The sequence below is a fragment of the Apium graveolens genome, unplaced genomic scaffold (genome assembly GCF_009905375.1).
Source record: "Apium graveolens cultivar Ventura unplaced genomic scaffold, ASM990537v1 ctg791_1, whole genome shotgun sequence".
NCBI lineage: Eukaryota > Viridiplantae > Streptophyta > Magnoliopsida > Apiales > Apiaceae > Apium > Apium graveolens.
The window spans coordinates 55,515-71,036 of NW_027420739.1; the positions used below are offsets into that span (position 1 = coordinate 55,515).

Genomic DNA, 15,522 nt, shown 5'->3' on the forward strand with positions numbered 1-15,522 from the left:
GATCTTCAAAACTCACTTAATTTTTGTTTTAAAAATTAATATGCTTTGCTACAAAATTTCTAAGCTCTTCGAAGTTAAAGAGCTCAGCTTCCTCTCGAGAGTGTTACAAAAATTTTGATCGAAATTGTTACTTCTAACTAGAGGACCAGTGTTAACTTTATAGCTCAGTTAACTGCTGATTTACACAGTGGATAATAAACATGCTATTAGCTTTTCTAAACTGTCACTTGTCATTTCTATTTATAGAAAAGCAAATCGTCCATTTCTGGCTTAGCATATCTTTAGCATCCTGTGTTTACTTTAATCTTGCTCTGTCAGTTAATCTTTGCCATTAATCTTGCATACTCTTCAAACTGCTTTTTGTAGACTTGTCAATCCAGCTGTTGGATTGTTTGTTGATTGTTTATCTTAGATATTAAACTGATCTGCAATTCTGTACTTTGAGACTATACTTCGAGATCTCCCGTTTGATTCATTTAAACACTTGATATCTTGATAAGTATAAAGGCTTATCGAGATGTCTGGTACTCCATAATGAGTTTGGCTTGTAGAGGTCTTCAGCTCATCGAGATCTCTTGTCTTCATAACTTCACTTGACTTGTAGATGTCTCTGAGTTCTCGAATGGATATAGACTTCTCGATAACTCTAAGTTCTCTACTGAAGGAATGACTTGTCGATATCTTTTTGAGTTCTCGAGTAGCTTTCCTGACTTCTCTACTCCCGATGGATATTTCTTATCCGTTGAGTAGATATTGCTCATCCGTCGAGTAGATGTATAGCTTATCCGTCGAGTAGATATTGCTCATCCGTCGAGTAGATATTGCTCATCCGTCGAGTGGATATATAGCTCATCCGTCGAGTAGATTTTGCTTATCCGTCGGTACTCTCTGGAGTTTGAATGACTTCTCGATAAGTCATTGTGGAGTTCTCGAATGACTTCTCTATAACATTAAATCTGTGACTTGTAGGGATCTTGACTTAAAACATTTTTCTCCAAACAAATTTATTTAACTCCAGGCTTCTTCAAAATTCTTCTGAGGCATAATCTTCTTGATCTTCTTCCAGATAGAATCCTTAAGCTTGATACTGTTTTAGAAAAAAGACTCTAGTCTGCTCCTTTGCATTTTTACAGACTTTAAGTATTACAAGTACATAATACAAATTTAGATAACAATACAACTTACTTAGGGTTGGCCCCAATCTTAACTGATTGCTAATGACATTGTCAGCTTCAGTAATCTTTGACACCATCTATTATATATTACATTTAACACTTAATAGTTATTTTTTATAAAAATAAATAGAAAAAGGTAATTGTAATGCAAACTTTTTTATTCAGATAAATACATTTTTTACAAGTAACATAATATGATTTCATTACGTGTTTTTATAAATGATTTTGATTTTTTGTTTGTTAAGAAATGCGTTAGAAAATGAATAAGATTCTCTTATTTGTTTGACGTCAAATTAAAATACTTTATATTATTTTTTTAATATTTCATTATCCAATTAATATTTTAAGATTCTTTGGAAAAATATGTATTTGTTAGATATCACAATATTTTACGATGAAAATTCTCTTAAGTATCACACTCAATCAATATTTTAAATGGTTATAAAAAAAATTATGACCCTCTCCTATCATGGTATTGTATAATGAAATATTTTTAAATACTGAGATTACATTTAATTTTAAAAGATTTTACAAACTTCAAATTTAAAGATTCTCTTTAAAAATCTTAAAAGTATTTTATAACAATGGTTCTCTTAAAAAAAATAAAGGTTCTCCTATAATTTTTTAAAGTTTTTTATAAGGAAGGTTCTTTTAAAATGGTTAAGATTCTCAAAAATGACTAAAATTCTCTTAAAATTTTGCTTTATGTACAAAGCAAATTCATAGCATCTTAATAATTATTTTTAACAAATTTTCACAAAAATTTAATTAAAAAAATTGTACATATGTATATAAGGAAATTTTGTTTTGATGAAGGATATACAATGGATGGTTATTATATGTCTTGGTGTCGTAGACTACGAGGGTTCTATTCAGTTGTCACTTTGTTTTAAAAAAATTATAAGTGATTTTGTTAACAACATATGTGTAGCAAAGAACATAAATTGACATGTCATATATATTTAATTTACTCTAAGCAATACTATTGCTTTGAAATTAAAAAAAAAACTTGATTGATGTTTTTTGGAATGATATAACAATATTATTGATTGCATCATATCTATCTATTAATGTTATCAAAATCTCTATATCCTGACTACCTCTATCATCTAATCATGGAAATATATTTTATTCTTATTAGTTAATAGGTGAAAATTTTAAGGTATCATATCATAATTCATAATCAAATCAACGAATATAAAGGTAGGTCTCTACTTCTCTCACTAAGCATGAACCTTCTTTTACTCAGTGGAGAATCATTGATTTTATTATAAAATCTCATCACAAATTATAAATTTTATTTTAAAAAATATAAAATTCGATATTAATCTAGAACAATAATTATATTTGAATATAATAAAAAAATTAACAATTAAAATTTGATAAAATTACTTGATTTTAAATTTGATTCTACAGTGAAATAATTTTTAATAAGTGTAATTCTACTGTGATTCTACTATAGAACAAATTTTTAAAAAAAATCATTAATTTTAATGATTTTTTAAATAAAAAAATTGTGTAACTTCAATTTTAAACTTGATAATTAAAATTTATAATTATATATGATGAAAAATAAAATAATTTATATAATTTATATTTTTTAAAAATACTTCTCCACGATTCTCTATATAAAAGGTTCTTCATGGAGTGCTACCCGGAGTTACTCAAATGAGAACCCCTACTATTCTAAGAACTGAGATCTAATCTCAGCCACACATATTGGTTAATATATTAAATCTCAGCCACACAAATTATATTATATTTTAAGTTTTATTTAAACCCACCATCACTACCCCTACACTTTCTCTCTACCCATAACATGTACTACTGCCGCCACACCCACGTCCTCCACACCCCAGCCCCCTCGTCACCCCACCGCCATTACTACCACATTTGTCGGCGCTGTAAACACCTTCTGATCGCATCACTTAAAACCCACACCCACCAGCAACATATAAACACAACCAAACATGTACATACAACATATAGATACAAACTTGAAGGGCTAAAATAGAGGTGATAGACACGTCAATCGATGAGGAAGCGAAGAAAATGATGAGAGATATGCTCTCAAGATTTCATTTTTAGTTTTTTAGAACAAAATCGGTCAAGAGTTTCGGAGAGTTGTGCAAGTGGCCGCTGGTTTATTTCCATCGGTAGTGTTGTTAGTTAGGTTGATTCAATTAAATATATTGTTTGATTGACTACAAAATTAATTACCCACTGTTAGTAATTAAATCAGGTGGTTTTTTGTCATGATTTTGGTGATCGGAGCTGATAAACGAAGTTGTTTCGGTTGTGATTTTTTGTTTGCTAGTGGCTGGATGTGGTGATTTTTATGTTTCCGATGGTGATTTTATATTTTGATAGTGGTGATTTTATTTTTGACGGTGGTGATATTTTAGAGTTCGCCGAAATTGGTGGTCGCCGGAAATGATGGTAGCTGGTGGTTGGAGGTGGTGGTGGGTTGGTTTAGAAAGAAGATGGATAAGGTGATGGTTGGAGAAGATGATGTTGAGATTTAAAATGAGTAGTGTAGATTAAAAGTAGCTTTAAATTTGTGCGGTGTAGATTAGATCTTATATCTCATTTTGAAATGGGTTCTCATTCGAGTAAGAACCTATATATATATATAGGGGGCTACTCCAATAGAAACCACTTTTATAATAGAAACTAGAAATCAAATAATATATTTTTTTTAACTACTTCGAAATATAACACACATGGTATGCAAATCAATCGATGAAAGATGGTATTAAATACAGTGAAGTCGGATTTTAAAAAAAACTTACGGTTTGATGGGAAAAATCAAATTAACAATGGAGGGGAAAAGCTGAAATTGTGTGTGGGAGGGTGTAGATTAGTTGGGTGAGGTGCTTTTAGGGGGGGCCATTAGATTAGATTAATCTAATGGCTTAGATTAATTCCTAATTTTTATTTTAAATTTGGTTTGTATTTGATCATGTCCCTATATATGTATATATATATATATATTCAACCTTAATAACTCGACTTAAGATAGGCTCTAATACCACTTGTTAGATTTAAATACATAATCAGGATCATCTTATGTAATATTATCAAGGTTACACAATAAGATGTAATACGGAAATGTACTTGATTCTATTACGGTAGTTATAAATACTCGCAAACTTGATTCAGCCTCTAACTGTATCTCACTTAAACTGATGGGAATAGAGGAGTAAAGGTTGTGAATTATCCCGAGGACCAAAATCCTATTATATTCTTTATATAGTAGCCCAATTAGATCCCATTATTCCTAGTCAGACTCCTATTGGGTATTACACATTATAAAGCCCATACCGAATAAGATGTTATTGGATCCTTTATTTTCAGACCACTTAATTAGTCCAAAATATAGAAAAATTGTAACCGTAACCAAAGTAAATATATTACATATCGATGAATGAAAACTCACGTGCAAGTACTGCAAGATTTTTTTCCCCTTCTAAGGAAATATTCCTTTCTTGTAATTGTCTTTGATTGGTTGGTTGTACTACTTTAAATTTAAAAATTGTGTATAGTATAAAATTACAATATCAAACGGCATTTCGGTGACTAATGATTTAGGCTTATCGGACGACACGTTTCTCAATCTTTGCAACAGACGCATCATGGGCCCCGATGTGAAAGAAAATAAGGGGCCACCGTGACTTAAACCCTTGCTTGAAGATAAGTTTTTTAATGAATGTAAATTACACTCTGGTTCAAACAAGAATGAGTGTAATTTTTTTGTCACAGTTGCCATTATGATTCTACCCTTCAAAAGGACCACCCCGTCATTCAGAAATAAAGTTACAATATTTTGATCAACCAAGAAGAGGCGGATAAAAGAATTGAGTTTTTGATCGTGAGAATTTGGAGGATAACTTTTGTTGGACTCGTCGGTATTTTTGGCATGGCCATCTTCATTTCGGTTTACAGGGACATTGTCAAATATTTCAATTTTTTGATATTGGAATCATGGCAAAGTGAAAATTGTATACAAATTTAGGCAAGTCCCGTGTGAATAATTCCATGGGCTAAGGTTTGTCTCGATCACTTTCTGAATTATTTGACAAAAAACTTTGTGTTTGAAATGGTTATTGGTTCTTTTGTGTATATTGTATATGATATTTCCTTATTTTACATTCATCGCGTCTTGCACATACACACACAAGCCGAGGGTCTTTCTGGAAACAGCCTTTTCATTCTCCTGAATGGGGGGGAAGGTTGCGTACATCTTACCCTCCCCAGACGCTGCTATACGCGGGATATACTGGGTATGTTTGGTTTGGTTTGGTTTAGTTAGTCCAAATATAGAATAAATATTAAATACAATTGTCTTTATTTTGTAAGCCCATATATAATAAATATTATAAAATATTCTAACAGTACGCCCTTTAACGAATTTTTTTTATCCATATTGTTATAGGGAGAATTTCGTATAACAGTGTTGTGGAGGTTGATTGGTGGAACAAGGATCAAGGACGGTGTTTGAGGGCGGGGGAAGGTTATATATGGTGGCTGAGCTTGTATGTTGACTCCTTAAGAAAGAATAGGGTTTGTTATTCTCTATCAAGTGTCCACTCATGTCTCATACAAGTGCCTACATACCCTATTTATAGGGATCAAGCCTCACGTAATTATTGGGGAACAAGTCACGTAGGCTAGGGTTAGGGTTCTCCAACCCGTGTAGCTCAAGCCCATGATAAAGTCAGGCATTCAGCCAATTAATCACGTAAATCTCGATCGGCTCCACACGCTTCCTACAATCTCGCGGCATCTCTGCATTTCTTCCCGTAATTGTAGGAATAACTCGTGTCGACCCCGAAATCTACGAGCAACTCAGTCATCTATGAGTCACTTTTCATGTTGCACACAAAGTCCTTTAATGCGGGCCGGCATGGTCGTCTCGGCCCGCACCGCCTTCCTTTTCAATTAATAAATACAATGTTTCCTTCGTTTTCATAAGATGTGGACTCATGGGCCCAGCCCGCGTGTGGGCACCTGAGCTCAGCTCGCGTGTGGGCACCTTAGCCCAGCTCAGGTATATGGGCACCTGAGCCCAACTCGCGTATGAGAGCCCAGATGACAAGTGTGAGCGTACCTTACATGTGTGAGCCCAGCTCGCATGTTATGAGCACAGCTCGCCCGTCATGAGCCCAGCCCGCATGTGCTGGCCCAAGTCATATGAATCTTCAGCTCCTCAATGTACTTATGGGGACCTGTTTAGGGCTCATGACCGAAAGCGGGCATAACACATATCAACAAAAGAAAAAAAAATCTATTTGAGGTTATTACAAATGTAAAAAGTATGAATTTTGAAAATAAGAAATTCTGGAAACTGCATATAAAGTTAATATATGAGAGTTTTATGTAATTCTTAAATTTCATACAATAATTATAAAAGTATTAAGTCGATCAATAATGGAACCAACGGTCCAATCATAACAATGCATAAACAAATAATTATATGAATTAAATGTGGCCCGTTCTTTGCACGGGCATTCATGCTATAATAATATAAAATATTAATTATTAGTGGTTGAAGACGTATATAAAAAATGTGTCTCCAATAATATTTCTGACTTCCTTATTTAATAACCTATTAGTAAAAATCAGGGTTAAATGGCGTTTGGTCACTAAACTGATCACCAACTTTCACATGGATCATCCCACTCAAAAAACTTTCAATTAGATCACATAATAGATAAAAAATTTCATCCAAATCATTTAACAAATTAAAATTTTCAGGACCGTTAAATATAGTTGACTTTAGATTAAATCTGTTAACTTGTTGCCAAATCAACTTCCACCTTCCACGTCACACAAATAATCAGCACCATTATAAAAATATCCAATTATAAAAACCCGATCCAATTATAACCCAAAAATGAAATTCTCAATTTTAACCCACCCACTGACCTTTTTCCCCACCCACCCATCTTCTTCATCTCTCAGCTTTCACCACCTTCATCTTCATTATTTTCTACTAACAGTTAGCCGCCGGAATATTTTTCGATGATCGAGTTCACCCCATCCTCCCTCCCTCTCTCTCTTCTTCGTCTTCTTCTCTCTTCCTCGCGGTTTCTCTTTTGCCATCTCATTCTTTTTCACCCATTTTTTTCTCCATCCCTTTATCACATATGTCCATCTCCGTCTACCAGAAACAGCCAGCTCAGTGATACTTCAAAAATACTAGTATTGGGTTGTTGAACATCATTTTCAGTGATCAATTTCACATGTAGATATATTTTCAATAGGTAGAGTTTTTACTGTGTGTTTGAAAAATGAAGTTTTTAAATATTTTGGTGAAGTAGACATTAAAGGTATAAAATGCTTGATATAAGAATCCTAATCTCGAGAGATTACAAGTAAATGGAGTAAATACTTGAATTGGGTTATATTAATTGGTTGTAAAATAGTTAGGTGGGGGGTTTAGAGATTCTGACATGTACATTCCATTTGGAGATATTCAAGCCACCTCATCATGTATACCTAATGGAAAGTTTTAAAGTGTATAATGATTTTACTAACAACTTTTTGACTCGAATGATCCAAGTGAAAGTTAGTGGTCTGTTGAGTGATTAAAATGTCATTTAATCCGTAAAAATAAAGGTTGTAAAATTTGGAAATCGGATCTACTCGATTATATCTCCAAAATCCGAGAATTCGGCCGATTTTCTGAGTACTCGTTTTCAGTATTCGAGTACTCTTAAATCTGAATCGGTTATCTCCGATTTCCTAGTACTTGTGTAAATTGATCTATTTTTTTAAAAAAATTAAAATACATTCTTTTGCTTAAAGTAAGAGAGAAAAATATGATATCTCTCGTATAAAATATCTGTTGATTTAACGGGGACTTTACTGTTATATAATTTTGATCTTAGTGATCAGTTATGTGAATAAGGGGATTGTAGCATTTAGTTTTTTGGAATTTGTTTGAAATCTTTGAGAAAAAAAATGCTAATATTTGCTTTAAGCCCCTGTTTGGTTGGAAGAAAATAGAGGGGAGGGGAGGGTTCCTACAATAAAAAATGTGTTTGGTTCATATTTTAGAGGGGAGGGGAGGGAAATGAAGGGGCCTAAAATCCCTTATGGGTCTTATTTTGTTTCCTCCCAATTTGGGGTTTTTTGGAGGGAAGAAATTTTATTGACAAAAATGACCTTATACCTTCTTAATACTTACATATATCCTAAATGACTTATATGTAATTTTAATTATAAACCCTTCCCTTCCCCTCCTGTACCAAACATAAAAATGAGTTAATTCCCCTTCCCTCCCTCCTTCAACCAAATAAAATTAATAATATATCATTTCCCCCCCCCTTCCCTCCCCTCTATTAAAATTCCTCCCCTTCCCTCCCCTCCGTTGAACCAAACACAGCGTAAATGTAGTATAAGGAACTTAAATGATAAAATGCTTGTGCGGATTGTTTAATTTTTAGGCAATGTATATAGTTACTGATTTTTACTACGCAAATCAGTGTTAATGAAGTATTCAATGCAATTGAGGAGTAGACTTTGGGGGTGGCCGATCCTGTAAGGAGTAATTATACTCTATCCCTCCGTCCCTACAAACATTTTCTAATTTGTGTTGAATACGTTTGTCAATGCATATTTTTTATTGTTAATATTTTTAATTTCGTATTAGTATTAAAAATAAAAATTTCATTGTATTAAAATACTCATAAATACGAATTCAACAGGATGATTAGACGTAAATTTATAGTTAATCGTTTACCATGAATAATGTGTCAAAATAGGAAATGTATATTGGGACGGAGTGAGTAAAGGGTCGAGTTTCAAAGTCGTGTCTTGAAAATACCAGGTTTAGCAATAGTTTCATGGACTTATGACTTATATTTCAACCAATTTTACTTATCATGTCTAGTAGAATACTCCTTGATTTTGCATCTGTTGTTCTGTGTTGTGTTTAGAAGCAACGGAGTTCACTTACAGGAAACTTGATTTTATTTAGTTGTGTTGTGGGTTTGGGGTCTGATTTTTCCATCTGTTCCATTTCACAGTGAAAGTTCTTTCATATGCTTGGAGCCTCATCAACCCAAGGAATTTAACTGATTTTGTTGTTATGCATATATAGTATCGACACTCGTATACTTCATATTTTCCTAATTCAATATGATAGCCAGAGAGTACTACTAATGAGAAGAAGCTTATAGTGTATGGATTGTATAAGCAAGCCACAGCCGGACCAGTAAACACTAGCTAGTATAAGCTTATGAATGTCCTGCAGTTAAGGTTGTTCATGGCAGTGTGTAGCCAGCTTCCGCTATCTTCTAGCACTTACTTTTGCACCTTTGCTCCGGTTTTGCAGGCCGTCCTGGCATTTTCAACATGAGGGGCAGTGCAAAGTGGGATGCATGGAAGGCTGTTGAAGCTATTGAAACTTAAACATTCTTTCCGTAGACTGTAGTAATTGGATCTTTTACTTCCGTCATCATATTATAGCAATCATGTTCGAGAAAAATATTGACTTCTTGTTTATCCCATCAATTATCGGGATTCAAGTTTTTATATCTTACTAGATTACAGCATGGGTCTTGATTAACACTTAAATATTTTCATTTTTATTTTATATAATTTTATTAAAATTTTATATAAATAATCAAATTTTAAATTATGATTATATAATTATAATTTTTTGTTAATATGGGAAGAGTCTCGTACACTAAAAGAAAAATGTTAATAGACATCACACATTAGACATCGATCCCGGCGTTTATTCGATGTCTTTCTATTTTTAAGATATCGTTTATTTAAAAACCGATGTCTTAAGTTGAGTTTTTGAGTTAACAAAAAAAAATACATTTATAACATTCAAAATTTATATGTTACCACAAATTTAATAATTTACCTCTTATGCATCAAAATTATACAAATAATAAATAAAAAATCAATATATTTGTAATGAACATATAAAAGAGACTGAAATATAGACTGGATAACAACTAACAATAAACACAAGATTCTTTGTTTTTTCCGTTTTGTTTTATTGTTTTCTTATATATGTGAGATAAGAATAGGGGTCTTAGCAATACGAGAGCATTTTCAACCCATTACACTATTTTGGTATAATTTTTACACCAAAATAGTGTCACAACTATACTATTTTTAAATTCAACTACAATCGATCAACACCAGATTTTACACCATTTTTATATTATATAGGTTATTTTATTCCTAAAATACAAAAATAAAGTTAAAAGTAATAAAGTGGTTGGATACCAATGAAACAAATTTGTTTTTAGTAATGAAATAGAAGGATAATATAGGAATATAAAAAAATTCTAAAAATAAATTTGGTATAACTTTTGATGTTGCATCAAAATGCTGTACTTTTTAGAGTTGGGTTGGAGAGGAATTTAAAATGGTGTAAAAGTGTAAATTTAAAGTTGGGTCGGAGATGGTCTGATGCTAGGAGGATCACATGAGATATTAACAATCTCGAGTTAAGTCACTTCCGATCTAAATTAACCCTTAGAAACAGTGTTTTTTTTACAAATTAAGTCATATTCCTGCACAAGACTAGAGCTTAGATAAGTAAATTACTAATTACCAAAAGATGAGATATATTTGATCAAGGTTCCAAAAAGAAGTATTGATCTTTCTATTGACCAAAAGGATATCTTGAAGCATTGTATTCCTTTAATCTTGAAGCCCCATCTCTTGCAAGTGAACCTTCAACATCTCCAATGATTCTGGCCAACCATATCTCCAAGTTTCTCTGGATTTCTCTGAAGTTATTTTTTATCGAACCTATTGACCGACTTGTGGCCAATTTTGCCTGGCTTTCCAGTGCGTCCCCAAAACAACTCTTTCCTGTCTCAGTTTGGAGTGCCATCAGCTTTTGCGCAGTTTCTGATCCACGTTGCTGGAGTCGAAATGCTTCCAGCAAGAACTCAGTCTGCCTTCGTGTCCGGAATTCTGGACTGAGGTCGGCTTCACATTGATCACTTGCCTGCTTATAAACATCTTTTTAGGAAAATAACTAATTCAAATATCAAAGAAAAAACAATTAAGGCAGTTCACCCCCAGGTCCCTTCATTTCTTGCATGTTTTTCGCAGGGGCAAAGAGCCAAGGAGGGAATATATTCACTGCAAAAACATGGCACTTTATACAGCAAATTGCATGCCACTTTAAATACTACCTATATCTGTTGGTCACAAGCAGAAACTTTAGGGTGCCAAGATAAGCAATCTGATGCTTTAAGATTACTTTTTTCAGTGATATGCTGAATCAGTATTACATGGTAGGCATGTAAAATGCATATATAGCAATTATTGATTCTCTTCACAACTTTTTCAATTAGTAAAGACTAACATAGAGATAAAACAAGCATATGACTCAAATAATACACTCTCTTCCTATTTTTGTAAAGTTCAAAACTACTAAACAACAAAAAAAAAACTTCTATCTAAAACAACTAAAATGAGAATACATATATAATTCAATACTTACTTGATATTACAGTATAACAGTGTGACAGCTGGAACATGTGATTGAAAAAAACCCATCAATCCAAATCATTTCAAGTGAAAATACAAAAATAACTCAAGAAGACGTCTAAAGAAAAGGACAATTTATCCAGGTTCCAGTCCCAAATTTTAGTAGAAGAAAACAATTAATATGCTTCCAAAGTTATTGATAGATTGGAACATAAGATGCAAATTATGAGGCTTTAAGGAAAAACAGCAGTACCATTCTTCGACAAAGATCATCAATTTTTCCTGCAAGAGTTTGATATCTCTTTGCTTGTTTCCGCATCAGCGATGGTACCTTAGATAGATCATTTTTACCAACCCTTTCTAAATTCAACAGCTCTTGTTCGAGTAATTTTAGTTTAGTAGAAATTCCTGTAGATTCCCCTTCCATTTTCCACGGGGATTCCCTTCTGAATAAGAAGCAGGTAATTCTTACATAAGTTTTAGCATAATAAGCAATATTTTGTAATGAGGTTTCCTCCTAAAAATGTCATATTTACCTTGCAACAAAATGCTTCACATGATATACAGATTCGGGGGATTCGTACTGTACATCCTACACAAATTTGAAGCAGTTAAAAAAACTTGGCCATAAAAAAAGTACGACTGGCTTTCTGTGAAAATTAATATTATTCAGCGATGTACATCTCATACAAGATATAAATCATGATAACTTAGTGATAAAAATAAGTTTTCTATTTGGAAATAAAAGGAAATGGCAAGAAATATGATTGAATCTTGCGGAAGAGACAATAAAGTTGTGAGTCAACGATCAATTTTCTATAGGCTGAGTCCCATCAGAAGAGTGAGTCATAAATCTCTCTCTTTTGTAAACGATAAGAAGTACTGGTTTCATATGTATTATTGCACCAGTATTAATCAAGATCACAAGGATTCTGCGATGACAGTTAATAGATATATGACAACTCAAGGATGGACGGCAAAGAATAACAGATAGAGGAAGATGAAATGTGAACATATATGTCCATAGTAGACTAGACTATCGAAAAGATTGATCACATAACAAACTGCGGTAATTCAGGTCTCTCATATTGAATATCACATGAGTGCCAAAAAAAATTGGTGGATGACCCACCAAACAGTTCTTACACTGCTATGGAAAGAAGATGCACTTCTTTAAAGTTTCACAACATATCTTACCAAAATAAGCAATGAGATGGGTTGCTAAGAAAACCAAAGTAGTGGTTGGAGGACAGAAAAACAAAGATCACCCTGTATGGGGGTCCAGTGACAATGAACAATAACAGAAACACTGAAATTGTGGCTATGCACAGAACAATGTATGGGCACCAAACTGTTCAAAATATCTCAAAACTGTTCAAGATATCTGCTGCAAGCTCCATTGTTTCTCTAATGATATTATTTCTTGTTCCAAGTAACATGGGATACATAGATAGGACAAAGTGCCTAACAGAAAAGGACAAAGTACTAGAGAAACATATATACTTTACTAATTTTACTTCAGTAGATAAGAGTTAATTAGAGTAAAGTATAAAAAAGAGCAACCACATTTTAAATGAAGTATAGCCAACTGCAATGTGCTCAGCAACTTCAACATGAAAATATGAACATACCATGACAGAATTCAGATATATAATATTCACTACAAGTTAACATTACCAGAACCTAACCAGAACAATGTCCAGAATCTTAAAACTATAAACAGGGTATATTTAGTATTCTACCAAATGTCTCTTTATATAAATAATTAGAACTCGTCTCTAATTCCGGAACTCCCAGGTATTTTCTGATGAACAAAATATTATCATCACAACAATATAGCACAATTGCACAAATAAGACAGCCATTACCATATACGCAATAAATTAAAACCAACTAAAAATGCCAACAGATGATATAGAAGTGAGGCTTTTTCAATAATCACAATAAAAAGCTAAACTAATTTAAGGGAGGCAAGATGATACACACCTGCCAAGGGGTTGCTCTTTCAGCCCAAAATTTAGAGCTCAAATTCGAGAAGTTCGAATCAAAGTCATTCCCAGACTGCAAATACCCACCACTCATTTCATCCAAATTATGAACCCCACCTCTATTATCCACAAAACACTCCTCCAAAGAATCAACCCCATCTGAAACCCTAAGCTTCCCAAACCTAGACCCTAAATCCACCTCATACTCCTGCATTTCCGAAGACCTTTTGGACATGAAATTCAACATCTCATCCCTCTCATAAATTTCCCTCTTCAAGTCCTCCAAATTAGACTTAAACCCAACTTCAGATTTCTCAAATTCCTCAAGCTTAGCTCTCAAATGAGCAATTTCTTCAGCACTGACATCAATCTGATGAAGAAGTCTCTTCTCTTCTTGTTGCCAAGCATGTCTATGACTAGCAAAGATCTCAACAACTCTTGCATTAGCTTTAGAGTCCTCTTTTCTTCTTGAATACACTTCTTTTAGCTCAGCTTCAGCTTGGTGAAGCTTCATTAAAAGTGCCTTGTTTTTAGATTGGAGAGATGGGATTAGTGAAAGACTTGATTTTGGGAGAGACCCAAGAAAGATTGCAAAGCTTAGGCCTAAATATGATGAAAAAGTGTCCATTTTTAAAGAGGGGTTTTCTTGATTTTCTTGATGAAAAGGTTGGGTTTTTTCAGCAGCCATGGCTCAAACAGTTTGAGTTAGAGATGGGTTTGAGTTTGAGTGAGAGTTTTGTAGCTTTGCTGTGGTGGGTCACTGTTGTTGTGTTGATATTGATAATGTGTGTTAATAGAGAGAGATAGATGTGAATGTATGTGTAATGTGTGTGTATATATAGTGATTTGAATTTTTGTTAATGAATAACGGTAGAACTTTTTGTCTCTCCTTTCTTGGGTAAGTAGATCAGGATCAGACAGATTTAATAAACAACATTAAATAAACAAGCTGCTTATTTATTTGTGCTTCTCAATAAACAAGTAGCTTCTGTTCCAACCTCATGAGTCCATTCTTTTAATAATACGATTTTCATAATAATTTATTTGTTATAATATTTAGTATGAAATGGAACTCGTCGGAGCTTTAACATTTTTTTTTAAAAAAAAAGATTAATAAAAAATGGAAAAAATAGAAAATTTTAGTTTTTAGAATCTGATAAAGTATTCCCGTGAAGCGGGCGCGATTGAATAATTAAAATTGTTATAAATTTATTTCTGTTGTTCTAAAATTCGATTCTTACTAATTCTAAAAAAAATTGGTTAGTGAAATATTTTATTTAAATTGAGATATTAACTTGACATGAAATATTCAAAAAGCTAAAATTGATATTTTTTGTTAATTTTCTTGTAAGTGAGTACGATTAAATAACTAAAGTTGTTATGAGTTTATTACCTATAATCCCAGAATTTTATCATTATTAATTACGCAACAAAAAAATGGTTAGTGAAGTATTTTATATAAATAAACTGGGATATCAACTTGACGTGAAATTCAAAAGCTAAAATTGGTATTTTTTTGTTAATTTTGCTAGTTTTTTTTTAACTTTTCCTTGCGCTTAATTTGGTTTCTCCATAATTTTTATCTGTTATCAAAATGTTATATGAAAATTTGGAGCAAATATATATAATTAAAGCAATCGAACAATGGGCAAAACACAATATTTGTTAGAGTAGCGACCCACTTTCTTATTTTTATTTTAAAGAAATCGAATAACCTTCATGTGCTAAGGGGAGACTTTCAAGTATCATCAATAAATCCGAATTTATAAAATTTATATGGTTCATTTTGAAAATTTTAAAACCAATTTTTAGTTCAAATCGAAATTACTTATAATAGTCCTATTCGAATGTTATAAGAGTTTGAAAAAATGTACATATTTATGACA

General features: G+C 32.7%; 1 protein-coding gene across 2 annotated transcripts; it reads right to left on the reverse strand.

Annotated features, from left to right (window-relative positions):
* Nucleotides 1-10,635: 10,635 nt before the first annotated feature.
* On the reverse strand, nt 10,636-14,453 carry LOC141704485 (uncharacterized). 2 transcript variants are annotated; one of them, XM_074507733.1, is made up of 4 exons: nt 13,635-14,447; nt 12,185-12,240; nt 11,902-12,094; nt 10,636-11,160 (listed from the first exon to the last, which is right to left on the reverse strand). In XM_074507733.1, the coding sequence occupies exons 1-4, from the start codon at nt 14,322-14,324 to the stop codon at nt 10,810-10,812; spliced, it is 1,290 nt and encodes a 429-aa protein (XP_074363834.1). In that variant the 5' UTR covers nt 14,325-14,447; the 3' UTR covers nt 10,636-10,809. The 2 variants fall into 2 exon arrangements, with proteins under 2 accessions (XP_074363834.1, XP_074363835.1); XM_074507734.1 differs by lacking the exons at nt 11,902-12,094; nt 12,185-12,240 and having other exon boundaries at nt 13,635-14,453.
* Between the last annotated feature and the right edge of the window lie 1,069 nt (nt 14,454-15,522).